Source organism: Rhipicephalus sanguineus, chromosome 3, assembly GCF_013339695.2.
Source record: "Rhipicephalus sanguineus isolate Rsan-2018 chromosome 3, BIME_Rsan_1.4, whole genome shotgun sequence".
Lineage (NCBI taxonomy): Eukaryota > Metazoa > Arthropoda > Arachnida > Ixodida > Ixodidae > Rhipicephalus > Rhipicephalus sanguineus.
Genome location: NC_051178.1, coordinates 123,763,774 through 123,780,270, shown reverse-complemented (window position 1 = coordinate 123,780,270; position 16,497 = coordinate 123,763,774). Strand labels below are relative to the sequence as shown.

General features: G+C 44.9%; 1 protein-coding gene across 1 annotated transcript; it reads right to left on the bottom strand.

Moving 5' to 3' along the window:
- Positions 1 to 3,581: 3,581 nt before the first annotated feature.
- On the bottom strand, positions 3,582 to 14,648 carry LOC119385804 (putative glucosylceramidase 4). The gene is made up of 10 exons (XM_037653185.1): positions 14,597 to 14,648; positions 13,154 to 13,339; positions 11,855 to 12,022; positions 10,778 to 10,911; positions 9,876 to 10,048; positions 8,010 to 8,253; positions 7,164 to 7,388; positions 6,540 to 6,703; positions 5,904 to 6,041; positions 3,582 to 3,744 (listed from the first exon to the last, which is right to left on the bottom strand). Exons 1-10 carry the CDS (start codon positions 14,646 to 14,648, stop codon positions 3,582 to 3,584), a joined length of 1,647 nt encoding a protein of 548 aa, XP_037509113.1.
- Positions 14,649 to 16,497: the final 1,849 nt, after the last annotated feature.

Genomic DNA, 16,497 nt, shown 5'->3' with positions numbered 1-16,497 from the left:
TTGCAATTTCGAGAGCCCCGGCGCTGCGCGACGCTTAGGCACGAATGAGCCTTCCGAATCTTCGTAGGAATGGTTAATTCTGTAGGAAAGCACCGGTTACATAGACATCCTGAGGGTCTTCCAACTTGACGATTGTCGACTTTTGTTCCTTCTTCAGCATTATTTGTTCTAGCGAAATTAGATATTTTTAGCTTAATTCACAGCAGCGTCAAGTATTCGCAAAACAGCGAATGCTCTGGCCATAAACTGCAGCAAGTTGCTCTTTATCAACGTGCAGCCATCTGTGTAATTGTTCTCAGCACTGCTGTTACTCGCCGACGCTACTGTACAGTGTGACAATATTGCCGCGGTGCAAAAGTGTCATGACAAGCTCCGATTGGGAATGTGTGTAACAATGCAACAATAGAACGTCTTTTGCGCCAAGTCAAAACACACTGCATTAGAAAAAAACTCACAGGGTCCCTTATACACTCGCCTTAGACGCTTCGAAGGCGAAAGCCATTTTCTTCTTCTTTTTCCGCGTTATATGACGACATGATGACGTCACAAATCTTGGCGATCGGTGACATCATGATTACGACACATACAATTCAGCGAGCCATATGCTTAAGATACAATATCTCGGATTTAAATCAAAAATCCATGAAAAGGAACAAGTCCAAGATAAAAAAAAATTGCGGGTCCATTATGTTCTGTTCACTAATAAGAGAGTCGTTAACTAATTTAACAATCCTAGGCCCTTAACGATTGCTATCATTACTATATAAGATATTCAATCATTACGCTCAATTTACTACGAGCAAATTTTCAATTATCCAGTGAACATGCCGACACCAGCGCTTGTGTCGTGCCCTTCCTTGTGTTTTCGTGTTCTTTTTTGCGCTGAACATGTTTAGTATGTTCCAACTAGCCAAATTTGCCAACTTACTTCAGTGAACATGCCGGTTTCTGGAAAAGGTATGTAGAATTGGTAACTTGAGGAGGAATTCATTAGGCATCCAAAGAACACGCTTAGATTGCGAATTGGAAACGCGGATGAAAAATAGTGCTCTCCTGAGTGTGCGCTCACATCATCACGCCCTTAAGGCGTGGTTATGTGATATTGGTGATATCGGTTTCCATGTGTTTATAGTGAGCGAAATATCCGATCTAAAACTCACACGGTAACGTAAAATGTGAAGTAAAATAGAAGAAATTTGACAATGAGCGTACTAAGAGCGTAGTTATTTGCAGCGCCGCCACCCGGTATTCAACAGAAACGTAAAGTATGGCCTCCGAGATGTTTACGAATACGAGACTCGAAACGAGATTTCACATTTTTACGTTACTTTTTGTAGCAATGCATAGCAACAGAAGCTAGTTTTAAGAAACAAAGGAAAACCAATACAGCTATAATAGGTGACACTAAGAATAAAAACCCACCATCTACAGCTGCGATTGGAACCTGGGTCTTTTGAGTGGGAAGTGGGCATTCTACCCCTGTACCACTTCGGCGGAGGCGCGCGCAACTCTTGAACGACGACACATTGCAGACTACCGATCGCAGCGCCACAAGCGGATTGACCCCGTTTGGGCTTCACTTTCCGAAGCTCGTTCCAAGCACTCCCCTGTTCTAGTACACTCCAGTCGAAGCAAAGGAAGCGACAATAGAGTACACACAACTTTTCGTTCAAAAACAATTGCTCTTGCGCAGTTGCGATGACCGTCCACTGATCTCCACTAGGAGGAGCTGGATGGCGCATCGAGCACGCGGGCGTGAAGCCACCGGAAGCCGCCGTTTTTGTCCCGGAAGAGAGCTTTTCTCTTCTTTTTTAAAGAAATACCGGCCTGTAGCGCAGTAAACTGTACGAGTCGACCGGAAAAGTCGTGAGGGAAGACATTTCACGCGTAAGTACCTCAAAGTTGCATTACTTTTTACACATTTTGTACGTTGCAGCACTCCGCCGTATTCGGGCGGTGTCGGCGCGGCGTCTGTCATCTTTCGTGTAGCGTTCGTCGGCGTCTAAAGTGAGGCGTAATCGCAGAGTTTGAAAAAATAAAAAAGAAAAACAGAAAAACGATGGTAACAACAGCTGCCACACGAGAATATTTTAATTGCGCGACTGAGACGGACAGAAGCCGCCAGCTTCCGGGACAAATAGGGGACCTTCCGGTGGCTTCACAAGCGCCCGCCTCGCAGAGTGGGGATGCGCCGTCCAGCCCTTTTAATGGAGGTCAGTGTGATCGTCATCATCTAAGTAGACAGTTCATAACTACGTAAGGACTCCACTGCAGGTAAACAGAGAAGGAAGAAAGGTAGGAAGGTCAGTTATACTGGCGTCCGGTTTGCTACCCTACTCCGGGGCAAATGGATTGAGGAATGAAAAGAAAAATGAGGGAGGAAACGAGATAGATTAAAAGGTGGGCAATCTGTTCATTTCTAAACAAATCAGTTGGCGAATTCCCAAACATGGGTTCTCTAAATGACTGCTTAAGCGTAGGAGTCCCTCTATCGCAATCTATTTGTCGGAATGACCGATTGGTGCGCGGCCTGAAACGTAATATTTAACAACTTCTGAATTTGCGGAGTTATTGTCTTTTCATTATTATTATTATTATTATTATTATTATTATTATTATTATTATTATTATTATTATTATTATTATTATTATTATTATTATTCGCTATGTAAACCTACGGGCAGCGGGTTCCTAAATTTACATTCGTAGAGGCCCCAAGAAACAAACCTGTTGCGTCCATCACACCAGGCCACAAAAGCAGAAGAACCACCCAGTAAATCGCATAAAAAAAGCACAATTACCAAAAGAATGTCAGACGTGAAACAGACAAGCCATAGAAATTGCTGTAAATCGAGCTTTTGCCAGAGGCTGATTTAATAAAAAGCTGCAAATCCCCACGCATTAGCCCGACGTACTCTTATGTACAATAAAAAAATATGTGTGGATTCGAATTGAGTAAAGTATGAGACGCAGTGAAATCAGAAAGAAAGGATTGCACAGTAGAACACGTGCTGCACAGGACGCGGAATACCGCATTGTGAACGGTCGAATGACAGAGCTTTCGTTGGTCAAATTCGAGAAACCCACCGAAACGTAGCTGGCATTGTTGATTACGGCACTGTTTTTTAAAGACCCTAGGAGTCCTGAAAGTATAATTTGATGTTACAATGCCACAATATGAGGTATTATAACGACAGTGTATGCAGCTATACTGAGAATACGGGCGAGAAAAGGTTATGGTCCTGGATTTTTTCGTTTCTAAATTAGATAACATTCCTTATCGCGGGCTGTATCCCCGTGGAACACGGGAATTCCTACCTATTCTTACGGTAATCCCTAACCCTTCAAAATATTCACTGACGCCGGAGTAAAATGCCGCCGATGACCATTTTCGCCTTGACGGAGGTGCCATACAGTGGACCGTTCTTAAACGTTCATATAAACGGACCAATAAAAAGAGAACGCCTTTCAACGGTATTTATTTATGGATGGTCCGATGTCTTGTGCACACTTCTTTATTTACAACGTGTGAAAAATCATCGTACAGAAAGCAAGAGAAAGAGAGACGTTCACTGTTTGCTTCAAGAGAATTTTGCACCAACAGTACTGGATGATTGACTATGATGGGCACAGGATCTCTCTGGTTTCCAGATGAACGTCGTTATGGAACGTTTTTCGATGGCTTTCTGAAAGCTGACGCAGCTAACCAGGTATTTGATTTTCAGCTTGACATTGCGGTCCCCTCTGAAAAGTGAGAACAGAAAAGTTAGAAAATACTGGCCAGTAATTCTGCCAATATATTATTGTGAGGCCCTGCCGAAACAATGTAACGTAGCTGCATGTGACATCTCTTAAGTATTGGATTGCCACATGATCTTTGCTGCAACCTAGTTATATTGCAGGCGGCGGGTATTTCGTACTTCTGTATAATTGTTCCGTGTCCAATCATGACCTTCGGTCACCACCTCGCCACATTTCAAAGCTTACTGTTTCTGGCACAACAAATAACTCTTCACGCTGTATCGCCTTTTAAATAAATGCAAATAGTTCTATGAATTTACAGTGAACGCTGTTATGAGATCACAACAATGGCCGTTCTTGGCGCCGTAATTGTCCGTCGCCGCCGGTGTCCGTAACCGCTATCGCGCAAAATTAAAAAAAGTAAATAAGAAAAAATATTCGTGATGGAACGGGGTTCGAATCTGGGCCCTCTGTGTGGCAGCCCAGTATTCTACCACAGAGCCATGCCGGTTTTTTTTTTTTTTTTTGAAACTGCTTTGCAAAAAGACCCTATAGGCTTCATGTCGGGAAGGAATGACACTAACGTGTGTAATATAGCATGGTAGAAGTGTAAAATAACAGGCGTATCATAACGCGAATTCTGTAACCAGCCGTCACACAATGTCATTTGTGCAACGAGTGGGTCGTTGAATGCTTCCAGCCCATTACAAAGGACTCGGCCATATTTCTTCATCGTCATCAGGCACAGCATCATCAAAGTGCACATAATGTCTTACAGATGTGTAGCGGGTACCTCGCTTCTCCGTAAAATGGTGAATTAAGGCATAGTGAGTGCTTCCCTACTTCACAAAATTATGATGATTTATAGCGTAGTGGGTACCTCGTAAGTGTACTTTTATTAGTTTCCAAGGAAGCCCATAAGGTCCCCATGATCCACTTCCTCAGGGCGGCAATAAAGTTCTTTCCCTCTCTCTCTCTCTCTCTCTCACGTTACCATGTGTTATATAGTGTGGTAGGAGAGTGAAATAACGACCGGGAGTCACGCAGTGCGAATTATGTAACTAGTGGGTCGTTTAAAGCTTCCACACGATTACAAAGGGCTCAGCCATAATTCTTCATCGTCATCATCCACCGCATAAACAAAGTGCACCTAATGCCTTACAGACGTGTAGCGGGTACCTTGCTTCTCCGTAGAATGAAGAATAATGGCGTAGTGGGTGCTTCCCAACTTCACAAAAATTATGACCTATGGCGTAGTGGGTACCTAACAAGTGTACTTGTATTAGTAGCCCCAAGAGTGTTTTAGAAATGCCGGTCTTCTAGCTTTCGCTGTGACTGTGCTGCGCTTTCCGCGCAGGCCTGGCGTTTTTTACACGACCGTATTTTGCCATATAGCCTAAACATTCTAACACCCCAATCTGGAACGAGACGTCCTGAAGGAGTATTTATGTAACTTTATCACATTGAAATGCCTGTAATTCACTAAAACGCACTTCTGGGCTAGCTGGTACATATTTCTTAGAAAAGGAAGCCACCACAAGAAAACACGGACATGAAGGACAGGGCGAGTGCCGTACGTCCAACTGATTGATTAGGAAAAAATATATCAGTAAACTTCAGACGTATGCATGTTTACAGTGATCAGTGCAAGCGGCAAAATAACCAAGAGCCCCCCCCCCCCTTTTTTTTTTGTTATCGGGCGTTTCCTAAAAATTGTTGCTGGAACTTATTAGCATGTAATTTATCGTCCACTCTCAGTCAAAAATATTTTTTTGCTGCACTTGATAAGTGATATTTCTCCCTCTTCCGTAATAGCCGCTATGTCGCCGTAGTGTGAACAAATAGGTCAACTAATAAATTATTCTTAATATGATTTGATTACTGTGCAGGAGCATATCTGTAACCTATAGTACACATTCGGCTGTCCTGCTTACGCTGTCCACCATGTGTTCACATGTAGTTTGGGGGACTTATGTCGCATCTAACAACCAAGCAGTGCTGACAACACCAGACGGTGAGTACCAGCCAGCAGACTATAACGTGGATTCATTGGCTACGAAAATAGCACACGCACGAGTTCCCGCACTTCGTGCAATGCGCCGGGCTATAGTCACAAGTGGTAAGCTATGTCCGTCCCTTCGGTCGATAGCGGTTTTACTCACCTGTTCAGTACGACCACAACTACTGCTGAATCCGGTCTCAGGAAGGCGGTATGCTCCAGTTCTTTACCAAAGATGTCTAGAATGTTGTGTTGTTCCATGCTCGAAAAGATCCTGATGCTGCCTCTTGGAATGAACTTGCTGCGGGGAATATAAAGCGCTAATGAGCCACACGGGGTCTTAAATGTGTACAGCAGAACCTTGTTCAATTGTTACGTCTGGCCAATATTACGCTCAAAATGCCGGTACTGATTAGTACCTATAGGGTTATATTGTAGCGCCCGCCAACGCCACAACATGCGGACGTTAAGGTTGGCGCACTCAGCCGGCGCCTTGGGGCCTAGACGAGAAAAATAAGGACGGGCGGCACGTACTGGAAGCGCAAGCCGGGCACCCAGAAGGTTGCGCGTTCGAATCACGTCCGGGTCAGCACTTTCGGGAACCGTGGGGTCGAACCAGGGCGCCACAAGAGAACCAGCGTAGCAGGCTTCCAGTACCAAACGGCGCTTGCCGGACTTGTGCCTCGAGCTCGCGCCGCACATTTTTATTTTTCTCGTCTTTTGCAACCGGCACCAAGGTGCCGGCTGAGAGAGCCGACCATTCGCTTTTGAATGCTCGAGAAACGGCCAGAAAACATACCTGAAGTGGCCCATAGCGTAATACATGGGCTGCTTGTAAAACTCTTCAGCAGTGGCGTTTACGATGATAGGCGAGTCAACGTAGTTTCCGACCCAGTTGGGTCCGCCTTCTGTGTTCAAAACGAGGTTCCAGTCTGTCCAACCACCAACTCCGTGGTTGAGGTCCTGTATATCCAAGGAACTCAGCGTAAACAGTTGCAATAAGGCCCAAATTGCATTTCACAACATTTGAGAATGGTTTCGCGGTACCTGTTCTCAAGTGCTAGCTCTGATCTGGCCGACCAGCAAGCGCTGATCGACCAGGTTGAACTGGCGGCTAAGGCCCCCGACTAATTCTCCTCCCATTCAAATAACTTATGTTTCATTAAAGTTTTTCCCTTCTGTTTTGGGAAAATATCGCTGAGGCAGCTCAGTATCATTAATCACATTAATATCTTATAACGTCGGAAAGCTTTCGAGCAGGTTGTTTGGCGCCAGCCTGAACTGGCTTATTGAACAGTAAGTGAAGACAGTACTTAACCAGCTGTGCGGACTACGGACGTCACGCACAATGTGGGAAGATACTTGTAGAGGCTATTTCATGTTCCGCTGAGATCTAGTTTTCGTTTGACAAGGCCTCGCTCACCTCGATTATGTCACTGGCGTATCGTTCGGCGCGATCCCAGCTACCAAGCTTGACTTTGTTCACGGTCGTAGTTTCGTAACCGGTGCAGGCTTCCGTGGCAAGGATGAACTTATCCGGGAAGTCCTCTCGCACATCGTCTAGGACAGCCGGGCCGATGAAATTGTTTTTGTACCAGTGGACGCCAACTCCGTGCACATACTTTGCCGCCTCATCATCGCTGAGGACCTATACACACAAAGAATCATCGATGACTTCCCTACCGACAAATTATATTAGTCGGCATGCGCTTGAGCCAGTGCTAAATTCAGACAGAAACTCATGTTAAATAACCTATAGCATATAGCAATTTCGATCGGATTCGCAGCCTGAAAAGCAATCTTTGCAAGATATATTCCACATGCACCACGACGCTACTATTACAATCCATATCTTGGATAATATATCCTACATTTAACACGACGTTACAATTGCTACCCGTTGGGAAGTTCCCGCTGCATCATGGAGCTATACTTTCGTAAAGCAATAAGGTGGGCTAGTTGGTGTTCATTCATCTTAATAGTTGCGCTAATTAAACAGAATCACAGCACAGCACGAAAGAAAATGTGCTCTCGACGTCGTGTGTCCTTTATTTTTATTTTCGTTCTGTGCTGTGTTTCTGTTTACTTACCGCAACTTTTAAGATGAAGTATACTTGCTTATTAATAGAAGCTGCTGTGGCAAACGCACAAGGATACGTTTTTGCAGTAACCGCTTACAGAACTTGCCAGAAAATTTTCACTTAACATTTACTACTCATTTTTATCAAATTTTTACGGTTTTAGCGGGGTTACATCATAGGTTACTCACCACATTTGCCCAGAACGGAAGGAAGAGGCGATTGTCGTCAAAGATCATGACCTTCACTTTGCCCTCACCGTAGCCGGCTTCTTCCAGAGCCGGCCCGAGGTCGAGCTTGACGAAGTCTCTCTGACTCCACGGCGTGAAACCCAGTGTCTGCCACGGATAGAACGGAACGAAGCCCGACGTTGGTTCGTTCTGTGTCGTCATTCCCCATATGGGCACCCCCTGTTTCTCGTACTCCTGCACAAACCTGGAAGCACGATCCAAGCTAAGCATCGAGAACCAATGCTCGTTCTGAATTATAATTAGCAATGTAAACCAACAGATAACGAAGCCACCTAAGGTATAGTGAACGTTAATTATACTGTTTTAAGTGTATTGTAGTAATTATCACACAGATGTGAAGAAAGTAAAGTGGTCGAAAAGACAACTTGCCCTGCCAGCGGCAAGTTGTCTTTTCGTCCACTTTACTTTCTTCACTTTTATTACAATAAACTTAAAAGAGTACAATTAACGTTCACTATACCTTCCGTGGCTTCGTTATCTGTTGGTTTTCATTAAGGTTGTGTCAAAGAAACGAACCCTTGAAAATTTCTTTCCTTCATTCGTACAGAGGTGGCGCAGAAAAGGTACATAAAGGCACAGAATTTTCATGGCAGGTACAGAAAGTCCTCTTTGAATTTAGCGCATGCTTTTGTTCTAGCAGCATGCGTCATTATGCCGCGGCATGCGTCGTCTTGTCAGCCTTTCCCCATGCGCTTCGTGTTTCGTGCCCAATCTTGAGGAGCATTTGAGCAACATGCGTCTTTCTGCCGCATTCTCGGCTTGGCAACATCTCAGTGCACCAGCGGAGGGTAGTGGGGTTTGCTCAATTCATGTGGCATGCACCTGCGCTAGGGATTTTCTGTTCGCAGATTTACGAATGGCCTAGTTATATATACGGCGTTGGTCTTCGCTGTAAAACGGTGCGATTACCATAACTGACTTCGGCCCTTCAGTCTACTCTAGCGATGAGTAAAGAGTCTGGATGTAACGACATCATCATTGGTAGGCTAACGTCTACGAAATAATTGCATACGAAACTTCTATCGGATTCAGTGGCACATTGCTCATTTCCCCATGTGGTTAAATATATTTTATAGTGTCGCTTGTTAAATATATTTCAGCTTATATAACCGCTTCGCTGCCTGCGTCCACGTTCGTGGACCTGATTTCTTTAGCAAACTACACAACCTATAACTGTTCAGTGTCTTTGAAAACTTGCGTCTTCGTCACCCAGAGCGTCATTTTCCCATACTCCAAAAGTCACTAGCGGAAGTCAACATTAAAGGCTAGTGTGAACCAAAGAAAAGAGTGGCGGGCAGATGGCGCAGCGCGCGGTTGCTAAGGCCGGACTACCAAAAGTATTGCAACAATTTTTTGCATACAATGTACTGCGAAGAAAAGTTATGCTATTGGTCTTTGCGAATCATTTCAATATACGAAGCTTGAAAGCCAGAGTCCGCATTTATCGGTGGTGTTCTTGCCATGTTTTTGCCGTTTGGAAAATAAAATTTTTGTCGCATTGTTTTTTTCTTCCTTGCAACTGTGGAAACATGTGAAGTAATATTGTGCAAACTGCATCTCTTTTTCTTGCCCACATTTTTTTTCGGTAGTGAAGAAACCAAATGTTTTGAGCTAGGGAAATGGCATTGTTGTTATTCTGAGCGCCTATCTCCCTCTCACTCTCTCTTTCTCTCTTGCAGCTTAGGTTATAGATACCGCAAAGACATGTAAAAAGAGGCTTAGGGTATCCAGCTGTAAGTCAGAAAAAATGACGGACAACCACACACAAAGAGCAGAAAAAAAATGACGTCCAGACACACGCTGTACCTGACATGATATTTTGCCCAAGTCTTGTAGTAGGGCCCTCCCGGTTGACCCTTGAGAAAACCGAGGCCCTCCAGCTCGCCGTTGGTCTTCATCCAGGCTGGACTACTCCAGGAACTGCCGAAGAACCACACGTAGTCACCCGAGAGAGACATGGCCTTTTTGATGTAAGGTATCTGTGAAACAACGGCGAAAAATTCGTGCTTTTTAAACGTGCGCGGTGCTGTGGTCGTTGAGAATGAACTCTACACATGCACCCAATAGAGTTCCAGCAAGTACACTGTATATCACAGCTCATCACAGTTTCAAAATAACAACTTTCAGCCCGTGACTGTGAACACGTTTATGGGAAATCACGCTTATAACGCCTTTATATTGGAAACCATGGCACATTCAATTTGCGCAGCAATTCCTTACCGTTTCTCAGAAATGTGTATATTTAGAATGCGCTGATGACTTTTGAATCGTCGAACAGCTAGCCATGGTAAGCTCATAAGCACACAAGAAATGATGTGCTGCTTTGTTCGACCACTGAAGAAAAAGCACGTCAGACAAGAGTTCATTTAAAAAGGCATAGAAAAGCGTGAACCATCGAGGGAAGGAACTAGAGATATAACCAATGTTTTTATATGTTCACAAAGGCATGAATGTTTACCTCCCGGCGTGCAGCACCTGTTGCTATGTTAGATGCCCCCTGACATAAGAAAACTATGCCTAAAGACAAGCTTTGGAAATAAAAACAAGCAATCTCTTGCATCTCATCTAGAAATTCTAATTCAGAGCTTCGGTCACTTTTGCTAAGTGCTCGGTTAAAGATAAGCAGTTGTTCCTAACTTTATTGGTTATTAGACTTTGGAAATAATAAGGAAAGTGGTTTGCTTGGATAAACTAATTATTTGACTTACCTTGAGATCGAAGTCTTCATGGGCAAGGGTGAAGTTTTTGAGCTCAAAGTCATCGGGAGAATCGTCGTACGTGTATTTGCGTACAGAGAAATCAGTGCTGGCCAACGGGATTCTTCCCATGTTGTATTCGATTCCTGTAGGCGGCGCAGAAACGACAAACACGGAATTTAAGTAAAAAACAATATTTCATTTCAATTCATCATTAAATGATGCGACAAGTATATGGCAAGAAAGCAATAGTAATGAAATAAGCAGGGGTCGCCTGCTTAAGTTATCGCTTGTTGACACCTAAGTAGAGGCGATAGCCTTCGCTAAGTATATTGATGCATGGATTTTTGTGACGCAGGGCAGTTATCGCGAGGAAGCGCCAGAACATATCAGCAAAGAGTGCACAATGGCATTGATAAGTGAAATAAATGCGCAAGTCTAGGATATCCGCACTTCAATATGAAGATATTTCTGGTTCAGAATGCAGGGATGTAAATTTTCTGAATCATATTCGCCCCACCTCAACCTTCGTTTTAACGCGACAGCGTTAGAGAGCTCGTTACGCAAAAATTTCGGTGCCCGGTGTCGGCGTCGTTGGTTGTGAGCGAAAAGTCATCGTTGTCCGCGAGAAAAAATTCGAGATAGATGCGAATAAATAAAACTTCGGTTTGGGTGGGGAACGAACCTAGACCTGCTGCGTGGCAAGCAGGTGTTCTACCACAGAGCCACGTCATTGCTTGGAACTGCTTCCGAAAAAACCCCTATATGAATATCATGTAATGCGCGGAATGTTGCGTGGCCCACCTATTACAAAGCACCGAGACATATTTAATCATCATCATAAGCAAAAGCATTAACAAAGTGAGCAGCTGCGTTGGTTCGCGTGTTGCCTTACGGACACTTAGTGGGTACTTCGCTGATTCGCAAAAAGGAAGAATTATGGCGTAGTGGGCACTTCGCAGCTGTACTTGCAGTAGGCATTCTAGGATAGTTTTAGGATAGGATAGCTGCGATGAAGGACGCTTTAAATTCTAAATTGGACGCACGGTATACTTTAACTTTTTCTTAATGTCGGATAAAACAGTGTACCTTCTTTGGAATAGTAGGACTTGAGGATATCATCTCGCATTTCGGTCGGCAGAGAGTTCAGATTTATTCCGACGGAATCAGTGAAGGCACCTCCAAAACCGAGCACCCTCTGGTATGTCCTTGAGGAGTTGATCAAAAGGACTTCTGAGTCGTCACCATCAGCAACGTCTGTAAAAGCGGGAAGGAAAGACAATAAATCACGTGATACCCTTTCCTTGCCTCAAACCTGCCTTCAGAGTGTTCTCACGATCGTAGAACACAGCTTGTTTCAATAACAATGCGTGACATTATGTGGCGCGTTGGTTCGAGCACTCCGTCTTTCCGTCCGTGGCCAAAGACAAAATCTGAGAGCCTATCCCGTAGATTGAGCATTACAGGGTTAAACCACGGCGTTGGCGAAGCGTGCTTCCTGTCTGAAATGAGTTTGGGCCGATTACGGCGATAGCTAAATACGCTAGTTGCCCGCGGCGCGATATTGCAGAGGTGTAAAAAGCGCAGTATATAATGCGCAGTATATAAAAAGCGCAGGACATAATGCGAAACGTATATTGGACAATTCCCGTTCAGGGAGGTTCAGTTGGTACTATTTTAGCTCACACACTTATTTATCTCAAGTTTGCGCGAGTTTCACCAAGCCATTTGAATAGCAAGATATCGTGCAATCGACGTATCAATGTTTGAACAGTTCAACTTCTTTTTTTTAAGCTGCGTAGTGCCTTAGTTGGAGAGGATGACAGATGAAAGATAAGGATCATGGCTCAACGCAGTGCCCTCCCTCTCCTCTTAAAAGGAACAAAGCCAGTGTTCACCCTGGGTATGTTCCACCCTTTTTCTTTTTTTTTTTGTCTCTCTTACTGTACAACACCCCCCCCCCTACCCCTCTTCGTTCTCCGCTTTTAGCATACCAAACTCCTTATATATATAGTTCTTTATTATACGGTGTTCAGGAGATGTTAGTGCTTTTGTATAACGCTGGCTACGCCTTTTCACAGATAACCTCAATAGCCCTCTTCTACCCTTTCTTTATATTCCCCCTTCGTGTGCGTGCTTTCTCTCCCCCTCCTCCTCTTCTGAAGTTGGGTGAGAGTGAGCAACGTTGGCTTCAGCGACGTTCCTTGTTGAACGGCTTCTCAACAGCCGTAAAGATAGTGAAACGATTCTTCTAAAGATGCGGGAAATGAGACGGTAGCACAGGAGGTAATTATTTGAGTCCGAAAGCCACTGGTGTGAAATTACAGCTGAATACACAAGCTTTGAAGAAGTGATTGGATGGCTTTCTGGTGACAATCCTGAGCTCACCTGTTGTTTCGCTGAATGTTGTGGTGGTCTTCGCAAACCTTAGGCCGGCTTTGCTGCTCTCGAACACCACCGCTGCTCCACTCAGCAGATCGCCGATGTCACCGACGAAGTCGCATCGGTTCGGGCTGCAGACGCACACGAAACTGCCCCAACCATAGTCTCTCGGCTGGCAGTCGAGTGCTACGGCTTTGGATTTGAGAACGATACCATTCTGACTTAGCGTAATGATACACGGAAAGAAACACTAGAAGACAGACAGAAATAGAAAGCAACAGGCCTCCTAGCCTTTCTTTTCAAGTTTTGGGCTACAAATCATGCCATTCAGCAAGTATCAACTCGCCCAAGAAAAAAAATTTGCGGAATGATGAAGTTTTGCTCAAAGCAGATACACTTGAACTTGAATAATTTACCGCACCGAAGCTGCTCCATTATTTGCTGGCATTGATAAACATAAACTCCTGCTATGAACTATTGTTTTATCATGTGAAACAGTCAAATGGTGTATCACGTTTTTGTTTGTTTTGTTTGTTGCTACAGTGACTAGGTCAAACTTAGTCTAGCTTTAATGGAGCATTGTGTGTCTTTCCTTACTTGTTCCGGCGTAATAGTTCTGCAGAACTTTCAGCGAGCGTCTTGCACATCCACAAGCGATGGAATTGCATAGATATCAGTGACGTCGGTAAGTACGCAATGTTCGTGTTGCAGAACCGGCAAGCATGGCGACACTGTAGAGATGAGCTCACATAAAAATAAGTTTATTGGCTGATGAGCCAAGGAAGACTTGCCGCACGTGTTTTACTATGACATTGTTTATATGAATGTGACAAGTGAGGCATCGATTCGGATTTCTGGCTCAATGTGTTCAATTAAGGAGTAATAATACGCTAAAAATGTGAGTCGAATTGATTCGACAGACCTTCTCAAGTGAGATATCGTAAAGCTGAGATATCGTACTTGGAGAGAAAAAGTGCACCGGCGACCGCCGTGTGATACTCGCTCACCGAAGGAATGCAAATTGGCGGAAACAAATTGTTTTCTTTCGGACGGGGAAGGTGCACCGCACGTGTAAAAGCTGTTGCATGGTGTTATACCTAGGTAACGCTGAAAAAAAAAAATGCGATTCAATACTGCCGCATTCACGTATACACATGACCACAGTCAAATCGCCGGGTAAGTTTCCGGCTTTTGTTTGGACGAATGCATATACGCTAGCTATAAAAACTGTTGCGCAGTAACTAGAGTTTCGCGCTAAAAACCACGACATGCTCCTGCCGCATTCATGTTTAGGCGGCGCTGTTGATCTGATGACATCAGTATGCAGTATATGCCGCGACATTTGATTTTCTAGTGCCAATTAACGTGTAAATGGTCACCAAACCTTATCACATTATTTTACGACGATCCACCTCTGTTATCATGCGGAAAAAAAAAATCAGCACTTACCTGATATGACAGCCGCTAGTGCTGCTAAGGTGGTCAGTAAATCGACTGTCATGGTATACCATCAGCTCATAAGTAGTCCTATACGTCCACTAAGCCTAGTCGCCTTATGAAGAGTGTGTTGCGAAACGCTGGCTCATCGCAGGGACAAGGTGGCTGCTTGGGATCGTTGGTACTGCATTCTAAAAGGAAAGTAGCCTTTTTGTGCGGAAAACGTTTCAGGAAACAAGTCAGATATAGGACAGAACGCACTGTCCTATCGCAGGAGTGTGTGTGCACGGACACTGAGATTAGAGGAAAGACGCTCCGAGAAAGATCTCGACTAGTGTACCCTGAATCTTCCAAGAAAACAGTAAGCTTTTCTTTCTAAAAAAAAATGGATATCCGTAGAAAGGGAAGGCGTGGATGCGAACCAAGCATGCAAATTCGTGTTTACTATCCATTGTGTGAGGGGAGGGATACTTAGAGCGCCAACCTTCAGTGCTGGAGGAACTTTTGATTCGCGGGCACCCCCCTCTCCCCCCCCCCCCCCCCCCCCCCTTTCATCTAAAGGAGAAAGATCCCCGTCTGGTACTAGGTGATGTATACTCATGAGTCATCACTTATCACTGCGCTTGTGTGTGTATGCGTTCCTGTTTTCGTCCCCTATTCATCGCGCACTTTAAAACCTCTTTATAACCATGAATCGACTAGCCTAACAACGTGCCTTGCTTCATCACTTATCTTCTGAGTCACGCTTCTCCTTTCAAGGTGCCTCTACGTTGTAACGTGGAATTCCAAATTGCCGCGAAGCCAACTTGTCGATCGCTCGTTTCTGGGCTGTTTGCGTGGAAGGGATTCGAGCGACTAGCCAGTCGGACACTTGCGGTTTGATCACCTGCTTCTGACACGTCATCGCTGCCCCTCCTCGTGCAGCGAGGGAAGCACGTCTTCCTTACGGCCGGGCGCAGCTCGCCTTTTTTTTTTTTTTGCTTCTATTCATTTTGCCGGCAGAGTGTAGTTTTGCGTGTCTGTCACCGCTGTATTTCGTACTATTACGTGTAGCCGTTTCCGTGTGCTGTACACGCGGTTGTAGATCACAAGCTTTTCCATTCGGTGCAACAGGAAGGGCTCTGTCAAAGATCCATGTAGTTAGCCGCGAATGGCGCGATGTTGAACCGGCATCGACCAATGGTGGGAGGTGGTGGTAACTGATGCCTCTCAATAACAAGGCCGACAGCTGGACTAGTTGGTATGGTTCCATCATGGCTAAAAGAGCGCAAACAAAACAGACGAAGAAAAAGACACAACTAGCGCTTACTTGCTTCTTGTGTCTCTTTCTTCGTCTGTGTTGTTTGCACTGCTTTAACCATAATGACCTCTCAATAACTGATGCCTCTGCAGAGATATACACGGCCCCTCGATCGCCGAAATCGCATCGTTTGGGCTATGAACTCAAAGAGGCCGTGACACAACTACCGGCAGTCATTAATGCCCCAAGGGGGCATTGCATTGTAAAGTTCGACTCCGCCGTAACAACGGTGTTTACCGATAATATCTGGGGTTTAACGCCCCAAAGCCACGATATGATTATTAGAGACGCCGTAGTGGAGGGCTCCGGAAATTTCGACCACCTGGTGTTCTTTAACGTGCACCTAAATCTAAGTACACGGGCCACAAACATTCTCGCCTCCATCGAAAATGCAGCCGCCGCGGCCGGGATTCGATCCCGCGACCTTCGGGTCAGCAGTCGAGCGCCATAACCACTAGACCACCGTGGAGGGGCATATTTACCGACCGTAGCAGATAACAAAGCCTATCGTGTTTGCCACCTGTGGCGTCGCCTGCATATATTGCTCCTATTGTTTTCGGCGGCAAACGAAACTTGATCAACAGCAATCTCCGTCGAGTCACCGTTGCGTTCA

Coding starts and splice junctions, on each gene's coding strand:
- LOC119385804 (XM_037653185.1), bottom strand. CDS start 14,648: ATGACAGTCGATTTACTGACCACCTTAGCAGCACTAGCGGCTGTCATA. Junction 10,912..11,854: donor GTCCTACTATTCCAAAGAAG/GTACACTGTTTT, acceptor CGCCGCCTACAG/GAATCGAATACAACATGGGA. Junction 10,049..10,777: donor ATGAAGACTTCGATCTCAAG/GTAAGTCAAATA, acceptor GTTGTTTCACAG/ATACCTTACATCAAAAAGGC.